This window comes from Stegostoma tigrinum, chromosome X (genome assembly GCF_030684315.1).
Source record: "Stegostoma tigrinum isolate sSteTig4 chromosome X, sSteTig4.hap1, whole genome shotgun sequence".
Lineage (NCBI taxonomy): Eukaryota > Metazoa > Chordata > Chondrichthyes > Orectolobiformes > Stegostomatidae > Stegostoma > Stegostoma tigrinum.
Window position 1 is genome coordinate 6642232 of NC_081404.1, and position 27944 is coordinate 6670175.

The following is a 27944-nucleotide window of genomic DNA, read 5'->3' on the forward strand; positions in this document are numbered from 1 at the left end:
TGAACCTTTGCCTGCATGGCTCAGGAACCAACTCATACTCACCCAGAACTGCCCTTTTTTACTATATCATAATCTTTAGAATCCTTTTCTGATGACAATGCATAAATTTCATCTGCTCTGCCTTTCAACTGGCTTTGCATGCATAATGCCCGTCATGTTTTGGCCACTTCATTTGTTGAAATGTTTTCTGAAAAGCATAAACAATGCCTTCCCATCCTTTTCCTCACACTTTGACAGCACCTGTATGAATTTTAGCATTTCCCTCCATAAAATTTCAATTATGACTAGAAATTTTCCCATCACCACTTGTTTCGGCATGTGAAGGTTTTTTTAAATGGCATCCTTTTAAGCCAGCACTCTCTATTTCTCTCCTCCTTATCCCTTTCTCTTGGAAATTCAACCTAAAGTTGTGTTATCTCAACTTTTGCTTTTTAATTTTCTTTTCCATTCTTTTTGATTGTGAAACTCTTTCCCTTTCTATTTTGAGCTGTATTTGAATCCCTGCTAACTCTAATGACTCACTACTTTTTGTACCTAGCCACCCTGCATTTCCATCAGTCCCAGATGCTTTGCCAATATTTCAATTATCACTGGCAGAAAATTCGACCTCTAATTGATTTGCCAATTCCAGCAGTCTGACTTCTGTTATATCCTGTAATTCCCATCAGAGATACCTATTCCAACTGCGCGATTGTTTATCTGTTTCTAATGCTGTTATGCCTAAGTACGAGAAATGTGGTATCCATTCTTTTATTCTCTGGCATTTGTATTAACTCCACATCCAATCTTATGTTATCCTGGTTGAAAAGAACCCCCAAACCTTTGTCATGACTTCACTGGAAAGAGTGCACAGATAATTGTAAACTACTGTCTCATAAACCTTCACAAAATGTATGAATGTTATTCATATCTCTGAACTGGAGGTTCAATCTGTGCCATTCTGATTTGGAGACGAGTAGTACCTCTCAGCTAACAATGATGCATTATGCAGCTCAGTTTAAAATTGTTTTTTAAAATTATGTTGATGTAAGTGTGCCCTAAAGGAAAACTGACTAGTTATTAATCAGTGATGGCTGTTGCCTACTGATTTAATTTATTATAGAAGAAAATGTGAATATTTTTAAATAACTATGCTTTGCAATAGTCAAATCATCAACTTAATCTTGACGTTTGCATCGTTCCAATGAACATTTTTGGGTATCTATTTCAGGTTTTTGCTGTTTGGCACACACTTAACTTTTTTCACATTCTGAAGATGTCCAATAGTAATAACACTCAAGAAACTTTGGAAATCATGAAAGAATCTGAGAAGAAATTGGTGGAGGAATCTTTAATTAAAAACAAGTCTGCGTTCAGAACATCCAGCAAAGAGGAGGTGGAAAAAGATGGTGAAGACCCAAATGCGCAGTTGGATTTCCAGGTGAGAAGCTTGGGGCTAAGTGAAATAATCATGGCATTTGTGTCTATCCTACTCTCTCAAGCTACTTTGATGAAAATCCATTTTGTGGTTTTAATAATGTGTACTTTAATAGCCCTTGTGAATACTTCTGTCCCTGGATGACCAGATGGAGTCAGAAAAATGTTCTGATGGTGCAGAGAGTTAATGTTGTCATTTCTCCTCTGGGGCAGGGCTAATGGGCAAACACCTTTGTGCCTGTTGGCTGTAGGACTGTTTGTGAACTGAGTTTGAGTTGGCTTAAAAGGGACTACTAACAATGGACCATTAGTAAAGAACGTCAGTGTAACATTGTCATTCTTAATCTGAGGCGCTTCAAGGATGGTTGGTGTGACAAATAAGAAATAAATTCACTGTTGTAGTCATGTTGTGGCGGTAGAATGGAGTGAGAATTACACTGCACCTAATCCCTGGCATGTGTGACCTTGGAGTTCTTGCTATTGAGCATGAGTTCTGAGTGCAAAAATTACAATTGTTATTTATTCCACAGCAATCATTTCAATCCTTGAATGTTTTTCTACCTTGCATTGCCCATTTGAAGCTGGGGTTGGTGATGCAGGGTTAAAGTTTCTGCTACGTTGCACTTGTTTTTATCCAAGTCAATGTAGAAGATCAGAGAATTATTGATTATAGTAGAGAAGGAAGTCATTTGGTTCACTGTGCCTGTGCTGGGGGTCTCAAGGAGCAATTCACCTAGTGCCACCTTCCGTCTTTTCCCCACAGACCTGCAAATATTTCTTTTCAGTTAATGATCCAATTCCATCTTGAAAACCTCAATTGGACCTCCCTTTCAGTAAGTACATTCCAGACCCTTACCACTTGCTGCATAAAAAGGTTTCTCCTCATGTTGCCATTGCTTCTTCTGCTTCACTTTCCACCAATGGGAACAGTTTCTCCTAATTTCAAGTCTAAATTACATTTGGTAGAAGTCAAGTTTTTGTAGTCTTTAAAAATATTTGTACCAGAAACTTGCATGCCACAAAACTCTCTGTTCTCAGATTGTATTAATCATCCATCAGTTTCTGTTAATCGCACCCAATGCAGCTTTTATGAGAAAGCTCTTAAAATGAAGCTGTTTGCTTCAGATGTGAAAACACTTTTAGTCTTCTTTTAAATATTCTTGAATATTTAATAAACTAACTAATGTATACTTACTGGAGGAAAAATACTATTAACTAGTTTAAAATCAATCTTCAGTTACATAAAATCAAGTTACTCACAGATGGCGGACCGGGAACATGGATTAAATACATTTTTTTATGACTGAACCTATTTTCAACTGTATTAATGAAACAGTGCCACATTACCCTTCTTGAATATATCATGAAATGCTTTTTAAGCTCAAGTGAGGGAGAACCACCAATTGTATACTATAACATTACATTATTGTGCTGGTTTGTGGTACTAGAGATGTGCAGGACAGAAACAGAACCTTCAGTCCAACCCATCTGTGCCATACAGATATCCTAAACGGAATGCACTGTTAACTGTTAAACTGGTCGATTTTATTGTTCATGTTCACGATTATGTAAATAACAACAGAAATGTGTCCCATCTTTCTAGAAAACTGGCACAGCTTCCCAACATGGAAGCTGTACGCTAGTGCCACTTTTAGAACAGTAATAAACAAATTCTGAATTTGGTGAATAGCACTTCATTCAATATCGAATGTGTTTTGAAATAGAAAACAAATTTAATCTTTGACATATTCTTGTCTTCTTCATTAGATGTTGTTTTTGCTCTACATTACATCCTGCAGGCAGGATGAGTAGGCTCCAGCCAAGGGCAGTCTGTCAGACATTTGAAAGTGAAAACCTGGCTCAATGATTCTGACCCGCAGATATTTATTTGGATGCTCATTGAAACCTTGCTAATGTTATACCATAAAATATCTTGGTAGTAGTTGGGGTAGAGAGCAGCAACACAGTTCTTGAAACTGAGCTTTTATCATTGATGAAACTAACAAGATTTTCTTAATTTGCTAACATGGTTTCTGTTTCATTGCAGCGAAGAACACAAAACCATGGGCACTCAAGGAAGCGATCCAAGGTCAGAATGTGCTCATAATGAATAGAAAAATTCTATCAAACTTGGCTTCATTGGGCACCCACAAAACTCCATATTCTTAAAAATCTGAATTGCAGCTTTCTGGAAATTACTGTGTATTGACAGTTTCTTTTTGGTGGGTGGGGAAGATGTAATTTTGGAGAAGTAGGCTGCAGCGGTTCAAAAAGGCAGCTCATCATTACCTTTGCCAGGGCAATAAATGTTGACCTAGCCAGTGACATCCATGTCCTGTGAATGAGCTTTTCAAAAAATAAAAGTTTCTTCAGTATTGGATGTTGTGCTGCAAATTCAATTATTTGTGTTCCGAGTAAACCACCTTCTATCTTTCTCTTGTGATTTCTCCCATTATCATTCTCTATTCCTTTCTCCTTCATCTGCTTGTCCAGTGGTTGCACCTTAAAAGGGTCTATACTATACACTTTTTACTATTCCCTGTGTAAGCGTGTTCCACATTTTCACCATTTTTTTGGGTGTAGAAGTCTCTTCTTAACTCCCTGTTGGATTTCTTGGTGACTTTCCAGACATCCCTGTATTTTAGTTCTGTTCCTGTAGGAAAAATGTCTAGCGCACATCTAATTCTCTTTTTTCCTCATTGCCATACTGACTTCTGGCACAACTTTTAGTGACTGGGGTATAATATATCCTTTATTGTGTACGGATTTTGTCCCTCTACCTGACCTAGACTTGAATATTCCAAGTATTAAGTGACACCCCACTTTTCTTCTAAAAATGTACTATTTCATATTTAACTGTATTAGACTGTGTTAGAAGTTTAAGTCATTAATGTAAACCCATGTGAAACACACATTCTGCATTCTGTCACTCTAAATGACTATCCTTAACTCCTAGTCACTCTTTTCTGTCTTGAAGCCAGCTTGTAACCCATTCTGCCCTTGTCCCTTGAGTCTACTGTACATCTGAGTTTATTCATTCACTTTTTGTGGGGCACCTTATTGAAGGCCTTTTGCAAATCCAGATAAATTACACTTACTGCTTTATCATTGTCTACTCTCTGATTCTTCCTCAAAAAGTTCAGTAATGTTGGTCAACCATGACTTTCCTTTTTGAACTTCATGGTGCCTATTCATCATTATATTCATTTCTAGATATTCATTTGTTCTCTCCTTTAGTAAGGATTCTATTATTTTTCCTAACAAAAACCAAAAGAACTGTGGATGCTGTAAATCAGAAACAAAGACATAAATTGCTGCAAAAGCTCAGCAGGTCTGGCAGCATCTGTGGAGAGAAATTAGAGTTGATGTTTCAGGTCCACGGCCCCTGCCTCAGTAATTTCTGTTTTTTTTCTGTTATTTTTCCTACTTACTGATGTTAAACTGACTGGTCTGTAATTCCCTGAGCATGTTCTGTCCCCATGTTAAGTACCTGCCATCTCTGTGACACTGGAAGTTTTCTGAATCAATCATTTAACAAGCGGGATTAATGCCTCTGATACCTTTTCTGTGGATTCTGTTAAATATGGGCACTGTTGACTGATACTGGCAACTGCAAGCAACCATGAATTGTACTCATTCAGGAATGCCTTGTATTTGTAGATTCAATCAATTTGTACCAGGGCTTTATTCCAATTTAAATACATTTGGTTCATCCAGTCCATGCTTTTTTAAAAAGCATATACTGGATGCAGTTCTTCTTCATTCATTGGTGTGCCTGCCTGTACCCTGCCACTCTCTTCATGATCTAATTCTCATCAGTTTTCTTTTACATTTATGTATCTGTAAAGTCTTTACTATTTTGCTTTGTATTCTTTGGTATTTTAATTTCATAGTTCATTTTGCCTTTTTAATATTTTCCATCTTAATTTCTTTCCTAATCCCTTCATTTTGGTCTCTTATCCTGCGCTCCATTTGGACTTCATATATGCCCTTATTTGCCCATTTTTGTCTTTATTCATTCATAGGATTTCACTAATGTTTAGACCTTTTTAGTGGATTATAATTTTCCTGCTCTCTGTTAAACACAGATCGAAATGTTTCCTGCTGCTGATTTACATTATTGTTTGCCATTTAATTTTCACAATTCCTATCACGCTTTCAACGCAGCCTTTTTCCAATGTATTGACTTAGTTTTTGTCTTAGTTATGTCCTTCTTCATGATCATCTTAAAAGCGTATAATATTGTGGCCACTGTTGCCTGTGTGTTCTACTTTTACATCTGCTTTAGTTGATTTCCCATTACTAGGTCCAGTACTGAATCTGCCCCTGTGGGGTTTCTAGGTTAGAAAGGAATCCTGTACACCTTGTAGTAACTTAATTTTCTTACCCCTTTACCCATCTCTTCTGTCTAATTCACATTAGTGTCATTGGAATCTCCCACAATTTTTAATTTTTTTTTAATGCAAATTTATTCCTCTCCCTCTCATCCACTGTCAGATGGTCTGTGGATGACAGCCATAACTGTGATTGATCTATGAATATCTTTCATCTCCATCCATATAGTTTCTGTTTTTGGTTTCATGATAGCTGCAGCTCTTTTTTTTTCCGCTTCTATTATATTGTTCCTAATAAGTATAGCTATTCCATTTGTCCCTCACTCTTCCCTAAATATGCTGTAACTTGCAATGTTTAATTCCCAGTTCTGATTTTTCTGTTGCCATGTCTCAGTAACCCCTGCTATTCCTCCCTGTATATGACTGCTTCCCGATCCCCTGCTTTATTATAGACACCCTGCTTTATTGTCATTTAGCTCCTTTGAACAGGAATTCCTCTCATTTTATGTTTAGGCATCTTCTTAGACTCCCATTCTTTCAATCTTTTAATTCCTGTGCAATCAGTATGTGCTGTTAGGTTATATTTTTGCTTATTGTCTTGCCTGTATTGTTTTTATTTAGGCTGTATACATTTCTTGCAGCATTCTGCCCAGCAATTAATTCCTGTAATTTGGATTCTAATTCCTGATACTTCTCGTCAGACCTCCTCCCTATTCCTATACAACTGGACTTGCCCTTTCACTTTCCAAGTTCCTATCTGGCTGTCATGAGAGGCTTTACTCTTTCACCAGATAGGCAGTATCTTGGCTCTAGAGGATGCTGTGTGTCCACCAAATTATAAGTTATATAGTTGCCGTCCAGTTACTGGCACATTTCTATATAACTGTTTCCCTATTCTTCCCCTGATAGCGTTCTGAGCCCCAGTTCCTTGGCCTGCATGGTGGTTGTCCGCCCTGAGTGCACAAGATAAAATAGTTGTTCTTGTTGGACCAAGCCAATGTTTGCAGGGCCGTCATGTTAATCTCTTCCTGAAGCCCTACTACCCAGACTCCTGTCAGTTATACCCACCCTGTTCTGAAATATAAACAGAAAATGCTGGACCTACTCAGCAGAGTAGACAGTGTCTATAGAAGGAGGAGCAGAGTTAATGTTTCAGCTAGATGATGACCCATCTGATGAAGTGTCATCATCAACCTAAAGTATTCATGCACTGTCTCCGCAGATGATGCCTGACCTACTAAGTATCCAGCAGTTTTTGTTTTTATTTCAAATTTTGAGCATCCAGGTTTTGTGTCCCTGTCCTGAATCTGTCTTTTCCTTTGATTGAATTCTGAATAAAATAATGCAGAAACTCCTCCTCTATCCGTATGTGATAGTGTCTCTCTGAATCAACTTTAGCTCTGAGCTGAAGAGTTTGAATTCGAATATCTCGCGCAGTTGTGTTTACTTTGGACAGTCTTGCCATCCACAAAGCCTCATGTCCTGCAGCTTTACGCTTAATAAGTAAGGGGGATGAGGGTTATGGGGAAAAGGTAAGAAGCAGAGTTGAGGATTATCAGATCAACCATGATTTCATTGAATAACAAGGCAGACTCAATGGGTCAGTTGGCCCACTTCTGCTCCTACAACTTATTTTCAATGGTCCAGACACCCAATTCGCTCTGTGTGTGGCTGACTGACTTAGACAGTATCTTTGACATACACAGTTGTATTTACTTAATTAATGTATTTTTTTCATTTATTTCATTAAAGAAGTATAGGCTTATCTGAGATAGTATCAAACCTGTTACAGTGCCAAGAGAGTAGGAAGGTTGAAGAGCGCCAAAGGGTTGGAGTAGCGAACTGGGAGGGTAGAGTACCTCAGAGTACAGAAATGAAAGGAACTACAAAGATAGAAGATTGGGGTTAGGAGGGTACAAAGAAGAAATTACTTTTTTTTTGAAGAAGGAAAGAAATGCAGAAATGGAGCTGATACAGAGTGTTAGACAAAAGGTGGACATGAATGATTGGGAAACATCAGTTGCATAGAAGATAGAGATAACAAAATGTAGAGCTGGATGAACACAGCAGGCCAAGCAGCATCAGAGGAGCAGGAAAGCTGATGTTTTGGGCCTAGACCCTTCAGAAAAAATAAGTTGCATTGGGCTGGTTACACAGCAGTCATTAGGGTGCATGTATAATGGAGGTAATTGGAAAACATGGACCAGGCAATAAGAGGGAATCCAGAGTTAACTTCAGGGTCCTGTCGTGTGGTCAAGTTGACAGAACATGAGTCAGCATGAAATTCTGACAAACTTGTTCTGTAAAGTCCAGAAACTGTTTGAAGAGTAGAGTATTGGAAAGCATGCTGATAGAAGGATTTACACGTCAACGAAGATGCAAGATGCCTGTGGAATCAGATACAAGTCAGAAAGCTGATGGTGAAGTGCAAGACACAGAGGTCCAGAAGCAGCTGATAAATATACTTTGGCCCAGGGATTGAATTTCTGATGAGGAACAGACTAACTGAACATCAAAAGCCAGTAAAACCAGTTGACCACTCGCAGTCATAGCAAGGCATAGCAGCAGTGATGAAAGGGCTGTAAAGTGATCAGAGTTTATTCTCACCTCTATTCTAATGCATTCAAGATGGAAAACTTCTTTTCAGCAATACTTGAGTTCTGAAGTACCAAGTGACTAAAGACAGAAGTGCACAGTGAGGAACGGAGCTGACAGCCAGGGAGCCATTGCAAACATTACCTGTTGAGTGACATCTCTTAATGACCAGTGAGATTTCATATTACCTCCGGCTCCGTGGTTAAGTGCATTGTGTGGTGCTAATATTGTGCTGAGAACCAAGATCCCAGCTGAGCTTTTCAGAGTGTCAAAACTCTGAAGCATCATAAGTGTTTAGATGAACAAGGACAGCAGATATACCATCACCTGCAAATTTCCTTTCAAGTCATGTCCCATATTTACTTTGAAATGCATCGCCATCTTTCATTGTCACTAGGTTGAAGTCCTGGAACTCTTTACTTAAAACCACTGTGGATGTATCCGTTTTATGTGGACTTCAGTGGTCCAGGAAGATGGTTCACTACTGTCTTCTCAAGGATCATTAGGGCTGACTTATAGATGCTGGTCTTGCCAGTGATGTCCACATTCCATGAATAAACAAAAAATTGAGCTATGACTGGGGGGAAAAGAATCAGCCAGAATTACCAAGAGCAGGGCATGCCTCAGATTTTCCGGTGTTTTCTCAGTACCTTTGAAAGGATTCTTTTCTTATTCCTTTTAGTCCAATTCCAAGTTAAAATTGGTACGAAGCCTTGCTGTGTGTGAAGAGTCTTCTCACCCGTTCACATGTGATGGTCCTCAGGAAATCCAGGTAAAGCTAAAGGAGAAACACAATTTAAAAGAGGTTGAATGTACAAAGTAGAAGACCATTCCATAAATAGGCTAAGAGAGCAGAATTTTGCACCACTCCCAGATGCAGCGAGCAAAGAGAATGGGGGAACTTGATCATGCAGGAGAAGGCCAAAAATCAGGTCAGCGATTAAGTTCTCAGAACTATAAAGGTGCGTTGAGCTTCCTTTCAACAAGCACTGCGAAGTCCTTTTATATACATTTGTATGTGCATGCTCATTAAAATGCCAGTTATGCAGAATTATGTTACTCGACAACTAAGTTCTATGAGCCAGCAATAAATACCTTCTGATTCACGTGTATATAAGAGGTGTGCAGCAAGCAAGATACTCTACCTGCTGGATTTTGCAGTAAACAGCTGTTGCTTTGCCCTCTTTTTGGGTTGGGGGACATCTGCTTCTGCCAGGCTGTGATTGAGAGAAGGTGGTAGTAGGCAGTAAATTGCAAAAGGCACGAAGTATGAGTGAGAAAGGAAGGAGGTTGAAGTATGATAGTCATGGTAAAGGAGGCTGGAGAATAGTGGAAAACCTGTCCGGCCAAGCAAGGTACACTGACCAGGGAGGGTAAAAGGGCCCGAGCATTTAAGTACAGGTGTTCATTCCGAGAGTCTGAGTGATGCTTCTGGCTTGCAGGGAATTATTGTCCATCTGGACCTTTGATCCTTTAAAGGTAATGATGGGGGCAGTGACTTGCTGCCCATTCGTATCACAACATTCCCCATGCTCTTATAAGCTGAAAACAGCCTGGTTATACAAGCTGACTTACCCCAGAGAGGAAATGGTGCTTGTTTCTGTGCCCACTGCTGACCTCAGGCTACACGATTCTGCTGAAAGTGCGTAAAATGGTATTTCTTCATTCAGCAACTTGCATGCACTGCAGGACTTAATCCAGTCATGGATTCTTGGGAGGGAAAGCATGCACTAACTCGATAGGTTTTTTTAATCACCAGAAACTTTGCTTTTATTTAATACAGAAGCCTGATGGAGAACTGGTTTCCTCAGCCAAGTTTTCTATTCCTTTCGGAACATTACAATGAATATTCCTTAGAAATATTAGATCAGATTAGTTAGTCCAACTTGTTGTGACTGCAGTGTTAGGCTTCCAATTCTGGACATTAAAGTACACGTTTTGTTTATTGGTTTGGTGATAGTTTTTTGCTGCTGACTGTGTTCTTGCCAGCACCCAACTTTTTCTTTATTTAGCTGAAAATAAAGAGATTCAGATGAAGTACAACCTTCATGTGTTTATAGTTATTGAAAACAACGACCCTAACATAATGACATTACTTTGCAGATCAATGCAGTGTTGATTTCCTATTCTGCCAAAGGCTTTGAGTACTGCATTAACCATGTTAGGCTAATTAACGCTGCTAATGGTCTTGGTCGATACGTGCATTGCCTTGTCCACACAGACTGGACTGCTGTCATATGGCAGTTGCCTTGGGATTTGAGTCTGCTTTGTCAGGGAGACTTGAATCGAAAGTGATGTATTATGCATAATGAAATTAATTGGAGGAGGAGGAAAATCAAAGAATTATAAAATGAAAAATGGACGTCACTGTGTACATCAGAATGTATTCGACTTGAATTTCTCAGAATCTGCTGGCATGGAGCATCAGAGCAAGTGGCTTGTGGCCTCTCCCTTTCAAGAACTGTTAAAAGTAACAAATGTAATTACAGTCAGTCATGAAACGAACTTGGTGATATCTTGGTAGGCAATAGCAGAGTGATATTGTCACTGGATTGTTATGTAATGTTCTGGAGAACTAGGTTCACATCCTGCCACAGCAGATGATGGAATTTGAATTCAATAAAAATTTGGAATTAAAAATCTAATGATGATCATGAATCCTTTGTCGATTGTTGGAAAACCTCATGTGGTTCACTAATGTCCTTTAGGGAAACCGCTGTCTTTTATTTTAATTCATTCAATAGATGAGGGTGTTGCTGGCTAGACCAGCATATATTGCCCAGAGGGCAGTTAAGAGTCAGCTACATTGTGGGTCTGGAGTCACGTGTAGGTCACCAGGTAAGGACGGCAGGTTCCTTCCCTAAAGGACATTAGTGAACCAGATGGGATCAGAGATAATGGGAACTGCAGATGCTGGAGAAGCTGGATGAACACAGCAGGCCAAGCAGCATCTCAGGAGCACAAAAGCTGACGTTTTGGGCCTAGACCCTTCATCAGAGAGAGGAATGGGCTGAGGGTTCTGGAATAAATAGGGAGAGAGTGGGAGGCAGACCGAAGATGGAGAGCAAAGAAGATAGTTGGCACTGCATCACACAACCAGCCCAGCTCTTCCCCTCCCCCTACTGCATCCCAAAACCAGCCCAGCCTGTCTCTGCTTCCCTAACCTGTTCTTACTCTCACCCATCCCTTCCTCCTACCCCAAGTCGCACCTCCATTTCCAACCTACTAACCTCATCCCACCTCCTTGACCTGTCCGTCTTCCCTGGACTGACCTATCCCCTCCCTACCTCCCCACCTATACTCTCTTCTCCACCTATCTTCTTTTCTCTCCATCTTCGGTCCGCCTCCCCCTCTCTCCCTATTTATTCCAGAACCCTCTCCCCATCCCCCTCTCTGATGAAGGGTCTAGGCCCGAAACGTCAGCTTTTGTGCTCCTGAGATGCTGCTTGGCCTGCTGTGTTCATCCAGCTTCACATTTTATTATCTTACAGTGAACCAGATGGGTTTTTCCAACAATTGACAATGGATTCATGGTCATCAGTAGACTCTTAATTCCAGAATTTTTTAAATTGAATTCACATTCCACCATCTGCCATGGTAGGATTCGAACCCAGGTCCCCAAAACATTATCTGGGTCTCTGGATTAACAGACCAACGAGAATACCTCTAGGCCATTGCCTCCCCCCCTTACCTGGCCTGGCCTACATGTGACTGTAGATCCACAGGCAATGTGATTGACTCCTAACTGCTGGGTAATAAATGCTGGCCTAGTCAGCAACATCTTCATCTTGAGTATGAATATATCTCTGAGAGATCTGTGAGCACATTCCCTAATGTTTCTAGTTCCTGGGCTGGCTATAAACATGAATGCAATCTGGGAAACTGTCTTGTCCTTTTTGCTGGTGGAGAGATTTATTGTACCTCACAGATGGATGCCTACATTGCTCTGTAAAATTTGACAGTAACCTCCACCTATATCATGTTTTACAGGATGTTATTCAACTCCAGTTCACTTGCCCTTCTGATAAAGAAGAAGAAAGGCCTTCAAAGGATGGGTCTGAGAAAGAAGACAAGGAAAAGAAAGAGAAATTGGAGAAAGTACCAAGAAAAATGTTGTCAAGAGGTCAGAAGCTAACTTCCTGTTTGATTAATGCTGAAGATTTAGTGCAAAGTTTGACAACACTGAATAAGTAAAAGGAGATTATAAATTGTATCACACTGTCTAAAACTTATGTTTATTTGCAACACAAGACGGCCATTTGAGCTGTTGTGTCCGTGCAGCTCACTAGTTTCAGCCACTAGTCGTGTGGCCCTGCAAAAGTTTTCTCTTCAGATAATTATCCAGTTCCCCTTTGAAAGTATGATTGAATCTGCCTCCACTACACACTCCAGAAGTGACATTCCAGATACTAACTACTAGCTGCATTTAAAAAAAAAACTACCTTCAGATTGCTTTTGGTCCTTCTACCAATCATCATTGATCAGTGGTTGGTTCATGACCACTCTGCTGGTTTCTCCCTATCAATGCTGTTCAGACCCCTTAATATTCTGTGCAACTGTGTTATCTCTGTTCTCAGCCGTTCCCTTCTCCAAGGAGAACAATCACCCGACTATGTAACTGAAGTCCCTCATTCCTGAAATCATTTTTGTAATTTTATTCTACACACTGTCTGAAACCTCATGTTCTTCTTAAAGTGTGGTATCCAGAATGGGGCATAATATTGCAGCTGAAGTTTAACCAATGTTTTATCAATGTTCACCATAGCTTCGTTACATTGGTACTGTTTGCGTGTATTTACAAAGGATGCCGTCGGCCGCTTTAATCACTTTAACGCGCCCTGCTATCTTCAACTGTTTGGGACATTTACACTCCAATCTCTCTCTCTCTGTACCCCCTTTAGAAATGTATCTTTTATATTACCTCTCCTTGATCCTATGGCTGAAATGATGGCTCCACACTTTCTCTGAATTAAGTTTCAGCTGCCACATGGTTGCTCATTTCATCAGCCTACATCCTGTTGAATTCTGACAGTGTCATCTTCGCAGTTCACAATATGTTCCAAGTTCTGTGTCAACTGTGGAGAAATAAAACCTCATTTAAAATTGCAGTTTTGAAAATTGAAGGAACAGTGAGCTGTGAAAATCACAAAACTCACCTGAAAATTTTGATTAGATATACAAGGTGTTTGTGGAAATATGTGGAGTGTTTTCAAAGCCAGTCTGAATAAGAATGTGATTTTATGTTTACATATATTGTACTATTCCAGCAGAACTCGTTTAGTCAAAGACACGGGGAATTCATAAAAATTGGGTGACTGAGTTAGGGATTGGTCCTTTTCAGTAGTGTTGAAATGTTTCAAGACTTGCTATTATCGGATGTTCCCTTTGTTTCTGTTATCATAGGCAAATCCAAAGTCCAGTAATGAAAATGGATTTGCTTGGTTAAGGGAGATCTCATTAAATAAATGTCAGATGATTGGATTCATTTCATTTCAGTTCTACAACAGTACTGTGTAACAAGGTTTTGGCTGATGATTAACCTCCTTTGTCCCCTCTAAATAAGAGTGTATTAGATGTTTTTGTTGGCTTTGCAGCCATTGAATAAGCATATCCGTTCTGGAGAATTATATTGCTTTTACCACCCTGTGACAAGAATCTCCAGTCTGATTTAACATCCCTCCTCTTACACAAATGAGTCCTGAACCAATTTTATGAGAGCTCCTTGGACCGGACTATTGTGATATTTTCCATCCTCCTTGTCATTTATCATCTTTTGGCGAGAATCCATAAGTGCTGCAACATGGGTAGTCTTTTCTTTGGGAACTTTTCTCAGATCATCTAATTTCACAAAGGGCACTTGCAGCAGACAGAGGCCTCGATCCCATCAGTGCCAACTAGATTTGAGCTCATGTCACAGAAGTGAATGGTTTTTTGCCGTAAGCCACTGTTTTCTACCCAATGCGTCTTGAATTGGTGAAGAAGGATGTCTCCATTGATACACTGGGTGAATGCATGGAGTAGTCTCCTACTGAGCCATTTTTATTACAAAATAGCCTAGTCTGTGCTGAGTTACTTGAGCTCAGCTTGGATGATGTTATTAGTGCGGTTGTTATGTGACTAATCACTGAAGGAGAGGGGAGATATAAAAACAGGGTGCAGTCTACACTTGTGATCACCCTACATACACTGCTAGAAAGAATTTGTGCATGAATATCAAATTAAAATAGCATAATGTTCCAATGGTCAATTTGTCCGCTAAGGCTTTGGATGTAGTCACAGGATTGGAAAACTTGTTGATGAGAGATGATTAACTCAGGCAGGGAGGGGGCAAAAATGAACTAAAGTCCATTTGCTCAATACAGTTCCCACCACTTAAAAACTCCATGTTTAAAACAGGTTGTCATGTCTATTGTGAAAAAAATGATGGCTTTTCACATTTTGCATTAATGTACGATTAAAAGTGTTACCCATCGAATCTTGAGTGCTCATTTTATTTGGGGGGGATAAAAGCTGTGCTTATTTACTGTAAATATCTTAGGGAAGAAATCGCTGATCACATAGGCAGGATTCTCATGAAAAACATTTCTTTTTGTCTGTTCATGCATTTCTTGGACAAAAGTGCAATAAATGTACATAGTCTTGGGGCACAGAGTCGCACAGCACAGAAACAGACCCTTTGGTCCAACTTGTCCACACTCACCAGATGTCCCAATCTGACCTAGTCCCATTTGCCGCTGTTTGGCCCATATCCCTCTGAACCTCTCCTATTTATATACCCATCCAGATGCTTAGAAATGCTGGAATTGTTTTAGCCTCCACCACTTCTGGCAGCTCGTTCCATATGCGCATGAAAAAGTTACCCTTCAGCTCCTTTTTAAATCCTTCCCCTCTCACATTAAGTCCATGCCGTCTAGTTTTGGACTGTATCCTAGGAAAAAGACCATGTCTATCTACCCTATCCATGACCCTCAAATTCATTCCCAATAAATGTGAGCTGATGCATTTGATCAGGATAAACAAGGCTAGAGCATACATGATGAATGGTAGACCCTGGGAAGCACTCAGGATCAGAGGGTCCTTTGTGTGCATGTACACAGGTCCCTTCAGGTATCAGGACAGGGTGGTAAAGTGGTGAAGGAAGTGTTTGGGATACTTGCCTTTACTAGCCGAGGCATGGGGTTTAAGAGCAGGGAGGTTATGTGTAAAAAAAACTGTATAAAGTGTTGGTTAGGCCACAGCTAGAGTATTGTGTGCAGTTCTGGAATCCACATCATAGGAGGGATGTGATAACACTGGAGTGGGGACAGAGGAGATTCACTAGGATGTTGCTTGGGCTGGAGTGTTATAATTATGAAGAGAGATTGGACAGACTGAGGTTGTTTTCCTTGAGGCAGAGGAGACTGAAAGGGGGCATGATTGCGATGTATAAAATAATGAGAGTCTTAGATAGGGTAGACAGAAAGGTTTCACCTTGATGGAGGAATCAATGACCAGGGTGCATAGATTTAAGGGAAGGGGCAAGAGATTTAGAAGGGATGCGAGGAAAAACAGTTTTAACCAGAGGGTGCTGGGAATCTGGAACTCGCTGCCGATAAGGATGGGAAAGGCAGAAACCCTCACAGCACTGAAGAAATACTTAGATATGAACCCCCAGTGCCAAGGCATAAAGGCTGTAGTCCAAATAATCAGCTGGTTGCTTTTGACTTGATTGGCCAAAGGGCCTTTTCTATGCTGTAGATAGAAATATATAGACATTGAAGCTAGGAGCAGGAGGCGGCCCCTTTGCCCTTCGCGCCTGCTCCACCATTCATCATGATCATGGCTGATTGTCCAACTCAGTAGCCTAATCCTGCTTTCTCCCCATAACCTTTGATCCCATTCACCCCAAGTGCTATATTTAATTGCTTCTTGAACGCATTCAGTGTTTTGGCATCAACTACTTCCCTTGGTAATGAATTCCACAGGCTCCTCATCTCTATCCTAAATGGTCTACCCTGAATCCTTAGACTGTGACTTCTGGCTCTGGACACACCCACCATCGGGAACATCCTCCCTGCATCTACCCTGTCCAGTCCTGTTAGAACTTTATAAGTTTGTCTGAGATCCCCCTCATTCCTTTGAACTCCAGTGAAATCAACCCCAACCTAGTCGATCTCGCCTCATATGTCACACCCGCCATCCCTGGAATCAGCCTGGTAAACCTCCACTGCACTCCCTCAAGAGTAAGAGCATCCTTCCTCAGAAAAGGAGACCGAGACTGCCCACAAGATTCTAGGTGTGGTCTCACCAAGGCCCTGTATAACAGTGACAACACTTCCCTGCTCCTGTTCTGGAAACCTCTCACAATGAAGGCCAACATTTGACTTCTTTACCGCCTGCTGCATCTACATGCTTACCTTCAGTGACTGGTGCACAAGGACACCCAGGTCCCACTGTACACTCCACTGTCCCAATTTGCAGCCAGTGAGGTAGTAATCAGCCCTCTTGCTTTTGCTTCCAAAGTGAATAACCTCACATTTATCCAAATTATTCTGCATCTGCCATTGATTTGCCCACTCACCCAACCTGTGGAGATCATGCTGAAGGATCTCTGCATCCTTGTCACAGTTCGCCCTCCCACCCAACTTGGTATTATCTGCAAACTTTGAGATGTTTTGTTCCGTCATTCAAATCATTAATATATATTGTGACTAGCTGGGGTCCCAGCACTGATTCCAGTGGCACCTCACTAGTTACTGCCTGCCAATTTGAAAAGGACCTATTAATTCTGACTCTTTGTTTCTTCTCTGCCAACTAGTTTTCTATCCATCTCAATACACTTCCCCAATCTCATGTGCTTTAATCTTTCACACAAATGTCTTATGCGGAGCTTTGTCAAACACTTTCTGAAAGTCCAAATATACCACATTGACTGGCTCCCCCTTGCCAACTCCACTAGTTACATCTTCATAAAATTCTGACAGATTTGTCAAGCATGATTTCCCCTTCATAAATCTATGCTGACTCTGATCCAGCCACTGCTTTCTGAATGTTCCACTGTAAAGCCCTTGATAATGGACTTGAGAATTTTCCCCACTACTGATGTTGAGCTGTATGACTGTCTTGTGTCAACAGCAAGTTTAGCTACCATACCTTCTGTCCCTTCATCCAAATAATTTATTTGAATTTTGAACAAATAAGTTTGCAGCAAATAAACAGGTTCAACTTGTTGTAGAGCTGGATGAACACAGCAGGCCGAGCAGCATCATAGGAGCAGGAAGGCTGATGAAGGGTCTAGGCCCGAAATGTCAGCCTTCCTGCTTCTATGATGCTGCTTGGCCTGCTGTGTTCATCCAGCTCCACACTTGTTATCTCAGATTCTCCAGCATCTACAGTTCCCATTATCTCAGGTTCAAGTAGTATTCGTTCTGTTGAGCATATGGCTCAATATTCTACCAGATTTGTTGATCTTCCCATCGCAACAAATGTTTTCATGAAATTCCCTTAAAACCCAAGAACAAGCAATTGGACATTGAAGGTTCATGAAAGATTTCCATGCAACATTAGAGATATTAACCCAGATGCCCAATAAAGCCTTTTTATGCACAGTATAATGGAGCCTCTACCTCAAACCCTTGTGAATGGTTGTGTCTTGTTGAATGGTGCAAGATCCTTCCAGATCTGGAATAACTGACAGCACAAAAAAAAGCACAATAAGCATTATGTTGATTTATGTAATAGCAAAAGGAGAATTAGTTAAAAATAACAAAAGAACCTGTGTAATGAGCCAGTTTCTAATGCAGGGTTTTGGTACTTTGAAAATTTGTTTAGCAAACCAGGAAGGTAGATTGATTGAGTTCTGATGATGGAAGACATTTTTTCTCTCTGTCTCTCAAAATTTCTGAACAGTTTGGAGAAAAGGTTGTTACAAAGGTCATGTTCAAAATGTTGGTTCTTCCATTAAATTATTGCACAGAATGAGTCTCTGAAAGTGTTTACACCCACACTTTTGTCGTTAGCTCTGCATGCATATATATTTTACAGCTGCCATTTGGGGAAACCTTAATTTTTTCCAAGGCTTTACTCTTGTATTATATTATCACTGGTAGATTTTTAATCAGTGTTCAGATTTTTTCTTATGCAAGACTGTCAGAGAATCTGTGATGTTGATGTTACTTTGGAATCCAGCAAGATCCTGAGCTGAACTTTTGACAGCCACTCAATCACACAAGCTCATATTTTCACTTCTGTAACACCACCTGACTTTACCCCATCTTTTCAAATCCTCATCCATGTCATTGTTATGTCCATTAGCCTTGGTTACCCTGATGTTTTCCTGGCCTGTATGCCATATTTCCATAAGCTTTAGCTTGTGCAAAAGTCTGTTCGTATCGTAACCTGTATCAGGCCCTCGTAAACTAATTAAGCTCTTCGCTTCCCAAATTCCCATTCTCAAGTTTAAATCTCTATGTGGCCTTGCTGCCCCCCCCCCCATCTCCTTACCTCAAGCCTTACATCTCTTACCTGCAGCTCTCTCTTCTTTGCACTAAGCTTTTCAGTAGCCTTTCACTGCCTTTGCTGCACCCTGGCAACCATACCCTGCATCCTGAAATTTCCGTTCTGAGCCTCTCTGCTTTTCTTGTTTTTAAAAATCTCTGGAAACCCACATCTTTGACCAAGCTATTGCAGACTCATCCTTGTATTCCCTCCTCTTGGCTTGATGTGCACTTTTTGTTTGCATTGTAGCTCTGTAAAACACCTTGGGAGGTTTTCTACATTGAAGGTACTATGTAGATGCAAATTATTAACTTAATATTATCACACCTGCTCGCTCTTTTTCTCTACTTCTACCATTAAGGCTGTGGCACTTTCAATGAGTAACCTAGCTGATTTTGTTTTTTTTGACTTCCTTACCCAGGAATGCTGTGCTAATTTAATCACCATATTCAAAAACAAAAGCAGAAGTTGTTGGAAAAGCTCAGCAGGTCTGGCAGTATCTGTGAAGAGAAATCAGAGTTAATGTTTCGGGTCAGTGACCCTTCTTCAGATCGCCGGACCCGAAACATTAATTCTGATTTCTCTTCTCAGATGTTGCTAGACCTGCTGAGCTTTTCAGGCAACTTTTGTTTTTGTTTCTGATTTACAGCATCTGCAGTTCCTTCAGTTTTTATTTAATCACCATATTGTTTTTGTTTCCTGACCTGACAAATTCAGCATCAAACGTATGGGTAAGCTGTTTTGCCATGGTGGATATCCCAACTGACTCCACATCTGCCATACACAAATGCAAATTTTCCAACAAATCTTGTTGAGAAGCAGTTTAACTAATTTTTGTTTTAAACATAGCTCTTTCTAGTCCAGGTTGAGATAAAATGTCCATCCCTGACCTGAGATCAGCGAGATCGGCTAATTCGGCACAGCCATCATAGAACATCACAAATATGTTGACTGCTTTTGTCATCGTAGCCCCCTTGGATTTTATTATTTGTATAAAATGGTAGAATTGTGTAATGGGCAAGATGTTGAAATATTGGAGCAAATAATTGGCAGAATAGTTGAGCATTTTAGTTTTCTGCTATAAGCCACCTTAACAGGCTTACTACTACAGAATGGTGGGATGCAGAATCATGCTGATGACTGTATAATTTTACTTGATCTAGTAGCTCATGAAAGGAACTTATCTCCTACTTTTAAAACTGTCATGGAGGTTGAATATTGTGATAAATGTTCCTAATGTAATTCGTCTATTTGAGAATTTGGATTCTAAAGTGCAGAAGGAGCTGGATTTTAGTTTTCAGCTCAGTGGAGGTGTGACTTTTGTTTAAAGGTCAGAAATTAATTTTGGACTTTGAGCTTAAAACAAGGTTTATAAAAGGTCATGGTGATTTAAGCTAACTGACCAGTAAGTCACCTAAGATAATAGTTCAGGTTTCTGTTGGCTTGAATTTTACAGCTCATAGAGAGGGGGCTGGTGCAGAAGAAGGTCCATAAACAGCAGAGGTGCTGTTAGTGTCTTCAAGCAGAAGCCCTGATAAGTTTAGAGGTTAGTAAGGGGAAAGCTCCAGAAGCAGAGATTGTGGTGTCATAGAGGAAGATCTCCTACAAGGCTGTTGAAGGCATCAATTGAGGGAATCCATGGTAAGTAATAAGTGAGTTGAGTTAGCAATTTGTTTCAAGCATCTCAGGGAGAGACATTAACCAACAAAAATATCATCCAGTAAATGCAAAGAATTAGCTGCAATGAAAGCTATTGCAGCCACGTCAGCTGAGTAAGAAGCTTTAGTGTGGCGCTGGGGGAGATTCTTCATTAATATTTGGGTGTCTGTAAACCAAGCAATGTGCTAAGAAGGATGAGTCTTTATTCCTGATGTATGTAATGAAATTATTCTAATAGTTCTTGCGGAGCATAATATAGTTTGTGTGTTTCTTTTGTGTAATAAATTTCTATGTTCTTTTACCAAGATACATTGTCAGTGTCTGGTGACTATGTTCAATTCCTAACCACCATGGTAGACAAAAAGAAAAGTAAAACTTATGACCTGTCAAGCCAGGTTTGACTCTGGGATCTGACTCGTTTGGTATTACCATCACTTTGGATCGTACCAATATGCTATCAAAACATTTTTGTCTTGCATTCATCAGGGCAAACACATTCTTGAATTGGCACTCTTGTGTTTGCCTGATGTGTGCAAGATGAAATGTTTCAGCAATATGTCTCTTCTCAGCGAAACTTTTGATGAGGCCTGATGTGATGCTGTACTGCTTTTATAAACTGCAGAAACAGCAGATGAGCTCCTTTGAAACTGACAAGTACTGTTAAACTATGAGGAGGTACGGGAGAACATTGCCATAGTACTTCAATTTACACCCCGTCCCTTGGTGAAGAAAATAGCCTGTCCTCCTTGCCCTTTTTGATTCCTGAGCAACTACCAACCTTTAAATTTCCAGCCATAAGTCCCTCCACACACTTTCCTCCTTTACGACCTTCTTTAAAGCCTACTTTGAACAAACTTTTCTTGATTCCTTCTTTGGATTGATGTCCACCTGTTTCTGAGCATGACTATGTGAAGTGCGTCAGGCAGTTTTCCCATGAAAAGAACACTATATAAATGCAATTGATGGATAGAGCAATCAAAATGGGGAGTTTGTTCCATGGGAAGTTGGTCACAAATCCATATCTGGTTGGATGTGCTCTTACAGTGTTAGCCATGACTCTGTCAGAAGTTCACATACAGTGCCATGAAATGGCTGAGTTCTCATTTCTTGCCCCTTAAATCCTGTCAGCCAATGCAAAAACAGCATCAGGAGCGGTCTTGGAACAGTAATGTTAGTTTAAATTGCTGTCTTTCCAGCTAAATATGTTCTTATGGGGAAAAAAAGGAACATAATAGCTTTTTAAAAAACAAATTACTTGCTTATTTTCTCAAAGGTTACCCTACATTTTTTAATGTAGTGATTTTGTCTTTCTTTTAATAGATTCAAGTCAAGAATATACAGACTCCACCGGAATTGATCTGCATGAGTTCCTAGTAAATACACTGAAAAATAACCCCAGGTAAACACTTCGTGTTACTGAACTACATAATCCCATCATAACTTAGGGTGATCTGTTGAAATTCATGCTATTACCAGAAATAATGGGACATTTGTGTTGGCATTGGTGCAGAGCACTATTCAGTCTCAACAATGTTGTGTCTGTGGGTATAAATGAAACACAGTTACATGTATTGTGTCCTGTTTAAGCTGGTTTTTATTCTAGTAGTGGGTAATGTTTTATCAGTGGAAAGTTGCTTTACTGATCACCTTGTTAATCAACTATGTATGAGCTTTTGGTCCTCTGTCAGCTTCTTAGTCTGGCATCCCAAGTACCCTACAGAAGTACTTTGTTGATTGGGAAGTGCTTTGAGATGTCCAATGGTGGTGAAAAGTGCTATGTAAATGCGAGCCTTTTTGTTGCCCAGATCATCTGAATTAGCAGCAGGAATTGGCCACTCAGCCCCTTGAACCTGCACCAGAATTCAATAAGATTGTGGCTGATCTGGTTACTCTGCATTTCCACTATCCCTGATACCCTTTCACACTCCGCTTATCAAGGAATCTACCTACACCCATCATAATACTATTTAAAGATTCTGCTTCCACTTTCTTTTGAAGAAGAGTTCTAAAGACCCGCGACTCTCTGAGAAGGAATTGCTCCTTGACCCTGTCTTAAACGACACAAAAATGGGTGGAAAGGCAGGTTGTGAGAGGGATACAAACAGTTTACGCAGAGATATTGATGCGTTATGTAAATTGGCAAAAAATTGGCAAATGGACTATAATGTGACAAGATGGGAAGTTGTTCATTTTGGAAGGGAGTATTACTTAAATGGGGAAAAACTGCAACACCAAAGGACTTGCAGGGGGACTTGTGCATGAAACACAGAAAGCCCACACGCAGGGAGCAGGTAATCAGGAAGGCTAACGAAATGTTGGGGGAGCAGGAACGTAGACGTTTCGGACCAGGATCCTTAAGAAGGTTCCCGACCAGAAGCGTTAGCTTTCTTGCTCCTCTGGTGCTGCCCGGCCTGCTCTGCTCCTCCAGCTCCCCGTTGTGTTGTCTCTGACTCCAGCATTGGCAGTTCGTACTATCTCCTAATGAAATGTTGGCCCTTCGTTCAGGGTGGTTGGAGTATAAGAATAGGGAAGTCTTATGGCAACTGTACAAGGTGCTGGTGAGACCACGTCTGGAGCACTGTGAACAGTTTTGGTCCCTTTATTTAAGGATTTTTTTCATTTCATTGGAGGCAGTTCAGGGAAGTTCACTGGGATGATCCCTGGTATGAAGGAATTTTCTTCTGAGCAAAGGCTAAACAGGTTGGGACTCTACTCACTGTCATTTAGAAGAATGAGAGTTGATCTCATTGAAACGTAAAGGCCGTTCCTTCATTGTCACTGGGTCAAAATCCTGGAATTCCCTCCCTAACAGCATTGTGGATCAATCCACAGCAGGAGGACTGCAGTGATTCAAGAAGGCAGCTCTCCATCACCTTTTCAAGGGCAAGTAGGGATGAGCAAGAAATGCTGGCCAGCCAGCGACACCCACACCCCACAAATGAATAGAGAAAAAAAAAATAGTCATATAAACACAGTGGTTACAAGAGCAAGTCAGAGGCTTGGGACCCTATGAGTAACTCACCACCTGACTCCCCAAAGTCTGTCCTCCCATTTACAAGACATAAGTCAGGAGTATGATGGAATACTCCCCACTTGCCTGGATGCGTGCCAACCCTTCAGAAGCTTGACACCATCCAGAGCAAAGCAACCCACTTAATTGATCAATCAACTCTGTCCACCAGTAATGCTTTGTGTGTACCATCTACAAGATGCACTGTAGAAATTCACCAAGGCTCCTGAGCACATTCCAAACCCAAGACCATGACCATCTAAAAGGACTAGGACAGTAGGTACAGGAGAATATCCCCTGCAAGTTGCCCTCCAAGCCACTCACTATCCTGACTTGGAAATATATTGGTGATAATGGGAACTGCAGATGCTGGAGAATCCAAGATAATAAAATGTGAGGCTGGATGAACACAGCAGGCCCAGCAGCATCTCAGGAGCACAAAAGCTGACGTTTCGGGCCTAGACCCTTCATCTCTCTGATGAAAGGTCTAGGCCCGAAACGTCAGCTTTTGTGCTCCTGAGATGCTGCTGGGCCTGCTGTGTTCATCCAGCCTCACGTTTTATTATCTTGGAAATATATTGCTTTTCTTTCACTGTCATTGGGTCAAAATCTTGGAATTCCCTCCCTCACATCATTGTGGGTGTTCCTCCACCCACAGACTGCAGTGGTTCAAGAAGGCAGCTCATCACTACCTTCTCAAGAGCAGATGGAGATGGGTAATACATGGTGAACTAGCCACTGAAGCTCAACCCATAAATGAACTAAAACAAATAAAAAAAAATCCACTCAGTCCAGGTCTTAGTCTGGCTAGCCTTGCATAAACGTCTTCTGATGCATTTATATCCTCCCTTAAATAAAGACACCACTCCTGTATCTAGTACTCCAGATACTATCTCACCAATGCCTGTATAACTGAAGCTAATCTCCCTACTTCTGTGTTCTGTTCCCCTCACAATAAATCACAAAATCTAATTGGCTTTCCATATTTCTTGCTGTTTCTGCCTAATGGCCTTTTGTGATTCATGAACTTGGACACTTGATGGAAATCTAAATTCAGTAAGCCTGCTGGTTCGCCTGCTTGTTGGGCCAATGGGCCTGTTTCCATACTGTAGGGATTCTATGAATCTGTGGATTTATCTACAACTCATTTTTCTTCCTGAAATTGATTGCATATACTTTCCCCTTCATAAAACCATATTTACTGTGCCTGATTATCTTGACCTGTTCTAAGTGCTCTGCTGTAATGTCTTTAAGAATAGCTTAACATCTGTCAAAGAGAAGGTGCTACAAGCCAATTGGATGTAGTTTCCTGCTTTCTGTCTTCTCTCCAGCTAATTTCAGGATGCTACTTGTACCTTCTTTACCGAAAATCAATTAAAAATATCTGTTGAATTCATCTGCCTTCTTATTTTCCATCATTAATTTCCCAGACACGCTTTCCAGAGGACCAACACTCATTTTGTTAACTTTTTTTTTAATAACTAGCTACTGAAACTCCTACTATCTGTTCTTACGTTTCTAACTGGTGTTCTTTCATACTCTAATTTTTCCCTCCTTTATTAATATTTTAACTATTCTTCATTGTTCTTTAAATTTCGTCCAATCTTCTGACCTGCCACCCATCTTCATGTAATTATATGCTCTTTCTTTATGCATGATACTTTCCTAACATTTCTAGTTTATCACAGATGGCAAGCTGTCCCTGTACATTGCAATGAGAGGAAAACAATCTATGTTCTGTGCATTCTGAAATATATCCATAAGATATCTATCATTCTCTCTGTTGATCTGACCCTTACCTGAATTTGCCAATTCATTTTCACTAGCTCTGCTTTCATGACCTCAAAGTCACCCTTGTTCAAGCTTAAAATCCGAGTCTTGAATCCAGTCTTCTCTTCCTCAAACTGAATGTAAAATTCAATAATATTATCAATCACTGTTATCTAGAGGTGCCTTCACTACGAGGTCATTAATTAATCCTATAGTGTTGCACATGCTAGGATCAATACAGAATGCTTTCTGGTTGGTTTCAGAATATGCTGTGCTTAGAAACTATCCTAAGGTCATTCTGTATGCACTCTTCACTGAGGGAGGCTACCTTCGTCCATCTGATTTTGCCACTATGCACAAATTAAAATCCCCTACGATTATTGCTGTACTTTTTGGAAAGGCCCCACTATTTCTTACTTTATTTTTCAACTGACAGTGAGCTTCCTCTTAGGAGGCTTGTGCACCAGTGGCACAAGTAATTACTTACTTTTATCATTTCTCATCTCTACCCAAAACTCTTAGGCTCCGAGTTTCTTGAACTTGGGTCATCACTTTCTATTATATTAATACCATCATTAATTAACAGAGCCAACTCTACACCTTTTTCTTTTCCTTGCTTCCTGTCCTTCCTAAATGCCATGTACCCTTCAAACTTTAGGTTTCAATCTGTGATCCTGTAGCCATGCCTGTAATGGCTGTGACACTGTACTTAAATTGAAAGGCAAATAAAATTATGTTTGTTTTAAATACTATATGCTTTCAGCTACAGTGGCTTTAGTTTTGGAATTTGTGTTTTTTAACCTGTAGCCTTAACAACTGTACTCTCAGATCTGTGCTCTGCATCCCTTCTTTGTTGTCGTCCATTTAACAGATTCCTTTTAGTATTCATCTTGTCTTGTCTGTACTCTTTGACCCTGTATCTCCGTGATTTCATTTGAAGTCCTTCCTAGCATCCTACTTATTTGACAGAAGTTGGTGTAATTTTGGGAAGGAGGTGAAATAGTGTTTTTATCTCATAATTAATGTAACAATATGCAGCATTTGTTCTTCATTGCCCTGAACACCATGGACTGTTATCTAGCAGCCTGCTGTATAGCACCTTGCCAAAGGCCTTCTGGAATTCCAGATAGATCACATCCACTGGCTGTCCGTTGTCTAACTTGTTCATTACCTCCACACAGAATTCTAAAAGATTTGTCAGGCATGACCTCCTGTTGACAAAGCCATGCTGATTCAGCTTTTTTACCGTGCATTTCCAAATACTCCGCAATCTCATCCTTAATAACAGACTTTAAAGCCAACAAATCAGGTCAGGCTAACCGGCCTACAATTTCCCATCTTTTGCCTACCTCCCTCCTTTATCAGGGTTATAACATGGGGCATTTTCCAGTCCTCTGGAACCCTCCCATACTCCAGTGATTCCTGAAAGATCACCAATACCTGTACCATCTCCTTGCAAATTTCTTTTCTGTTACTGGCTTACCCTTGTATTTCATTCCCCACCCCCAACCCCACCTTTTGCTTGCATCATTTCGTGTGCTGATTTTTAAAAGGCTTCCCAATCCTCTGGCCTTCCACTTATCTCTACTACATTGTCTACTTTTGTTTTTATGATGTCCCTAAATTCCCTTGTCAGGCAGAGTTGCCTCATCCTCCCGTTCATATGTTGTTTCTTCCTTAGGATGAATTTCAGGAGGGCTAGAATACAAGAGCAGAGATATACTGCTAAGTCTGTAAAAAGCTCTGGTTAGATTGCATATGGAATATTGTGAGCAACTTTGGGCCCAGTATCTAAAGAAGGCAGTGCTGGCGTTGGAGGGGTTCCAGAGGAGGTTTGCAAGAATGATCCCAGGGATGAAGGGCTTGTCATTTGAGGCACGGTTGAGGACTCTGGACCTGCTGTGTCTCCTGAATTATCCCCAGAAACTCCTGCTATTACTGCTCCACTGTCTTCCCTGCTAGGCTCCCCTTTCAATCAACTCAGCCCACCTTCTCAAATGTCTTTATTAAAACTGAAAGAACTGCAGATGCTGTACATCAGGAACAAAAAGAAAGTTGCTGGAAAAGCTCAGCAGGTCTGGCAACATCTGTGAAGGAGAAAACAGAGTTTACGTTTCAGGTCCGGTGGCCCTTCCTCAGTACACTGGACCTGAAACGTTAATTATGTTTTCTCCTTCGCAGATGCTGCCAGACCTGCTGAGCTTTTCCAGCAACTTTCTTTTTGTTCTCAAATGCCTTTGTTATTACCTTTACTCAGTTGTAATATCGTTACATGTAGTTCCAGTTTCTCTCTCTCAAACTGCAGCATAAATTCTATCATAGTCACTGCCCCCAAGGGGTTCCTTCACCTTGTGCTCCCTAATCAAGTCTGCCTCATTACACATCACTAAATCTAGAGCTGCCTGTTCCCTAGTGGGCTATATCACAAGCTGTTCCCAAATCTCTCATAGACATCCCACAAGAAATTCCTATTCTTTGAATCTGCTGCCAACCTGATTTTCTCAGTACACCCAATTATTAAAGTTCCCCCATGATTATTGTAAATAGTGCCTTTCTTATGTGCCAATTCTATATCCTGATTCATTTTCTTCCCCTCATCCTGATCACAGATAGGAGGCCTGTACTCAACTCCCATCGGGGAGTTTTTTTTTCCTTTGCAGTTCCTCAACTCTACCTAGACAAAT

General features: G+C 40.5%; 1 protein-coding gene across 13 annotated transcripts in view; it reads left to right on the forward strand.

Annotated features, from left to right (window-relative positions):
* The window catches only part of LOC125448288 (R3H domain-containing protein 2), a 265250-nt gene that overhangs the window by 127237 nt on the left and 110069 nt on the right, over positions 1-27944 (forward strand). For 12 of the 13 annotated variants that reach the window (XM_059643331.1, XM_048523499.1, XM_048523500.1 and 9 more), the window contains 5 exons: positions 1211-1420; positions 3464-3505; positions 9028-9117; positions 12336-12468; positions 21801-21879. In XM_059643331.1, the coding sequence (XP_059499314.1) occupies positions 1256-1420; positions 3464-3505; positions 9028-9117; positions 12336-12468; positions 21801-21879 (509 nt within the window). In that variant the 5' untranslated portion in view covers positions 1211-1255. The remainder of the gene's footprint in view (positions 1-1210; positions 1421-3463; positions 3506-9027; positions 9118-12335; positions 12469-21800; positions 21880-27944) is intronic. The other variant, XM_048523496.2, reaches the window with a different exon arrangement.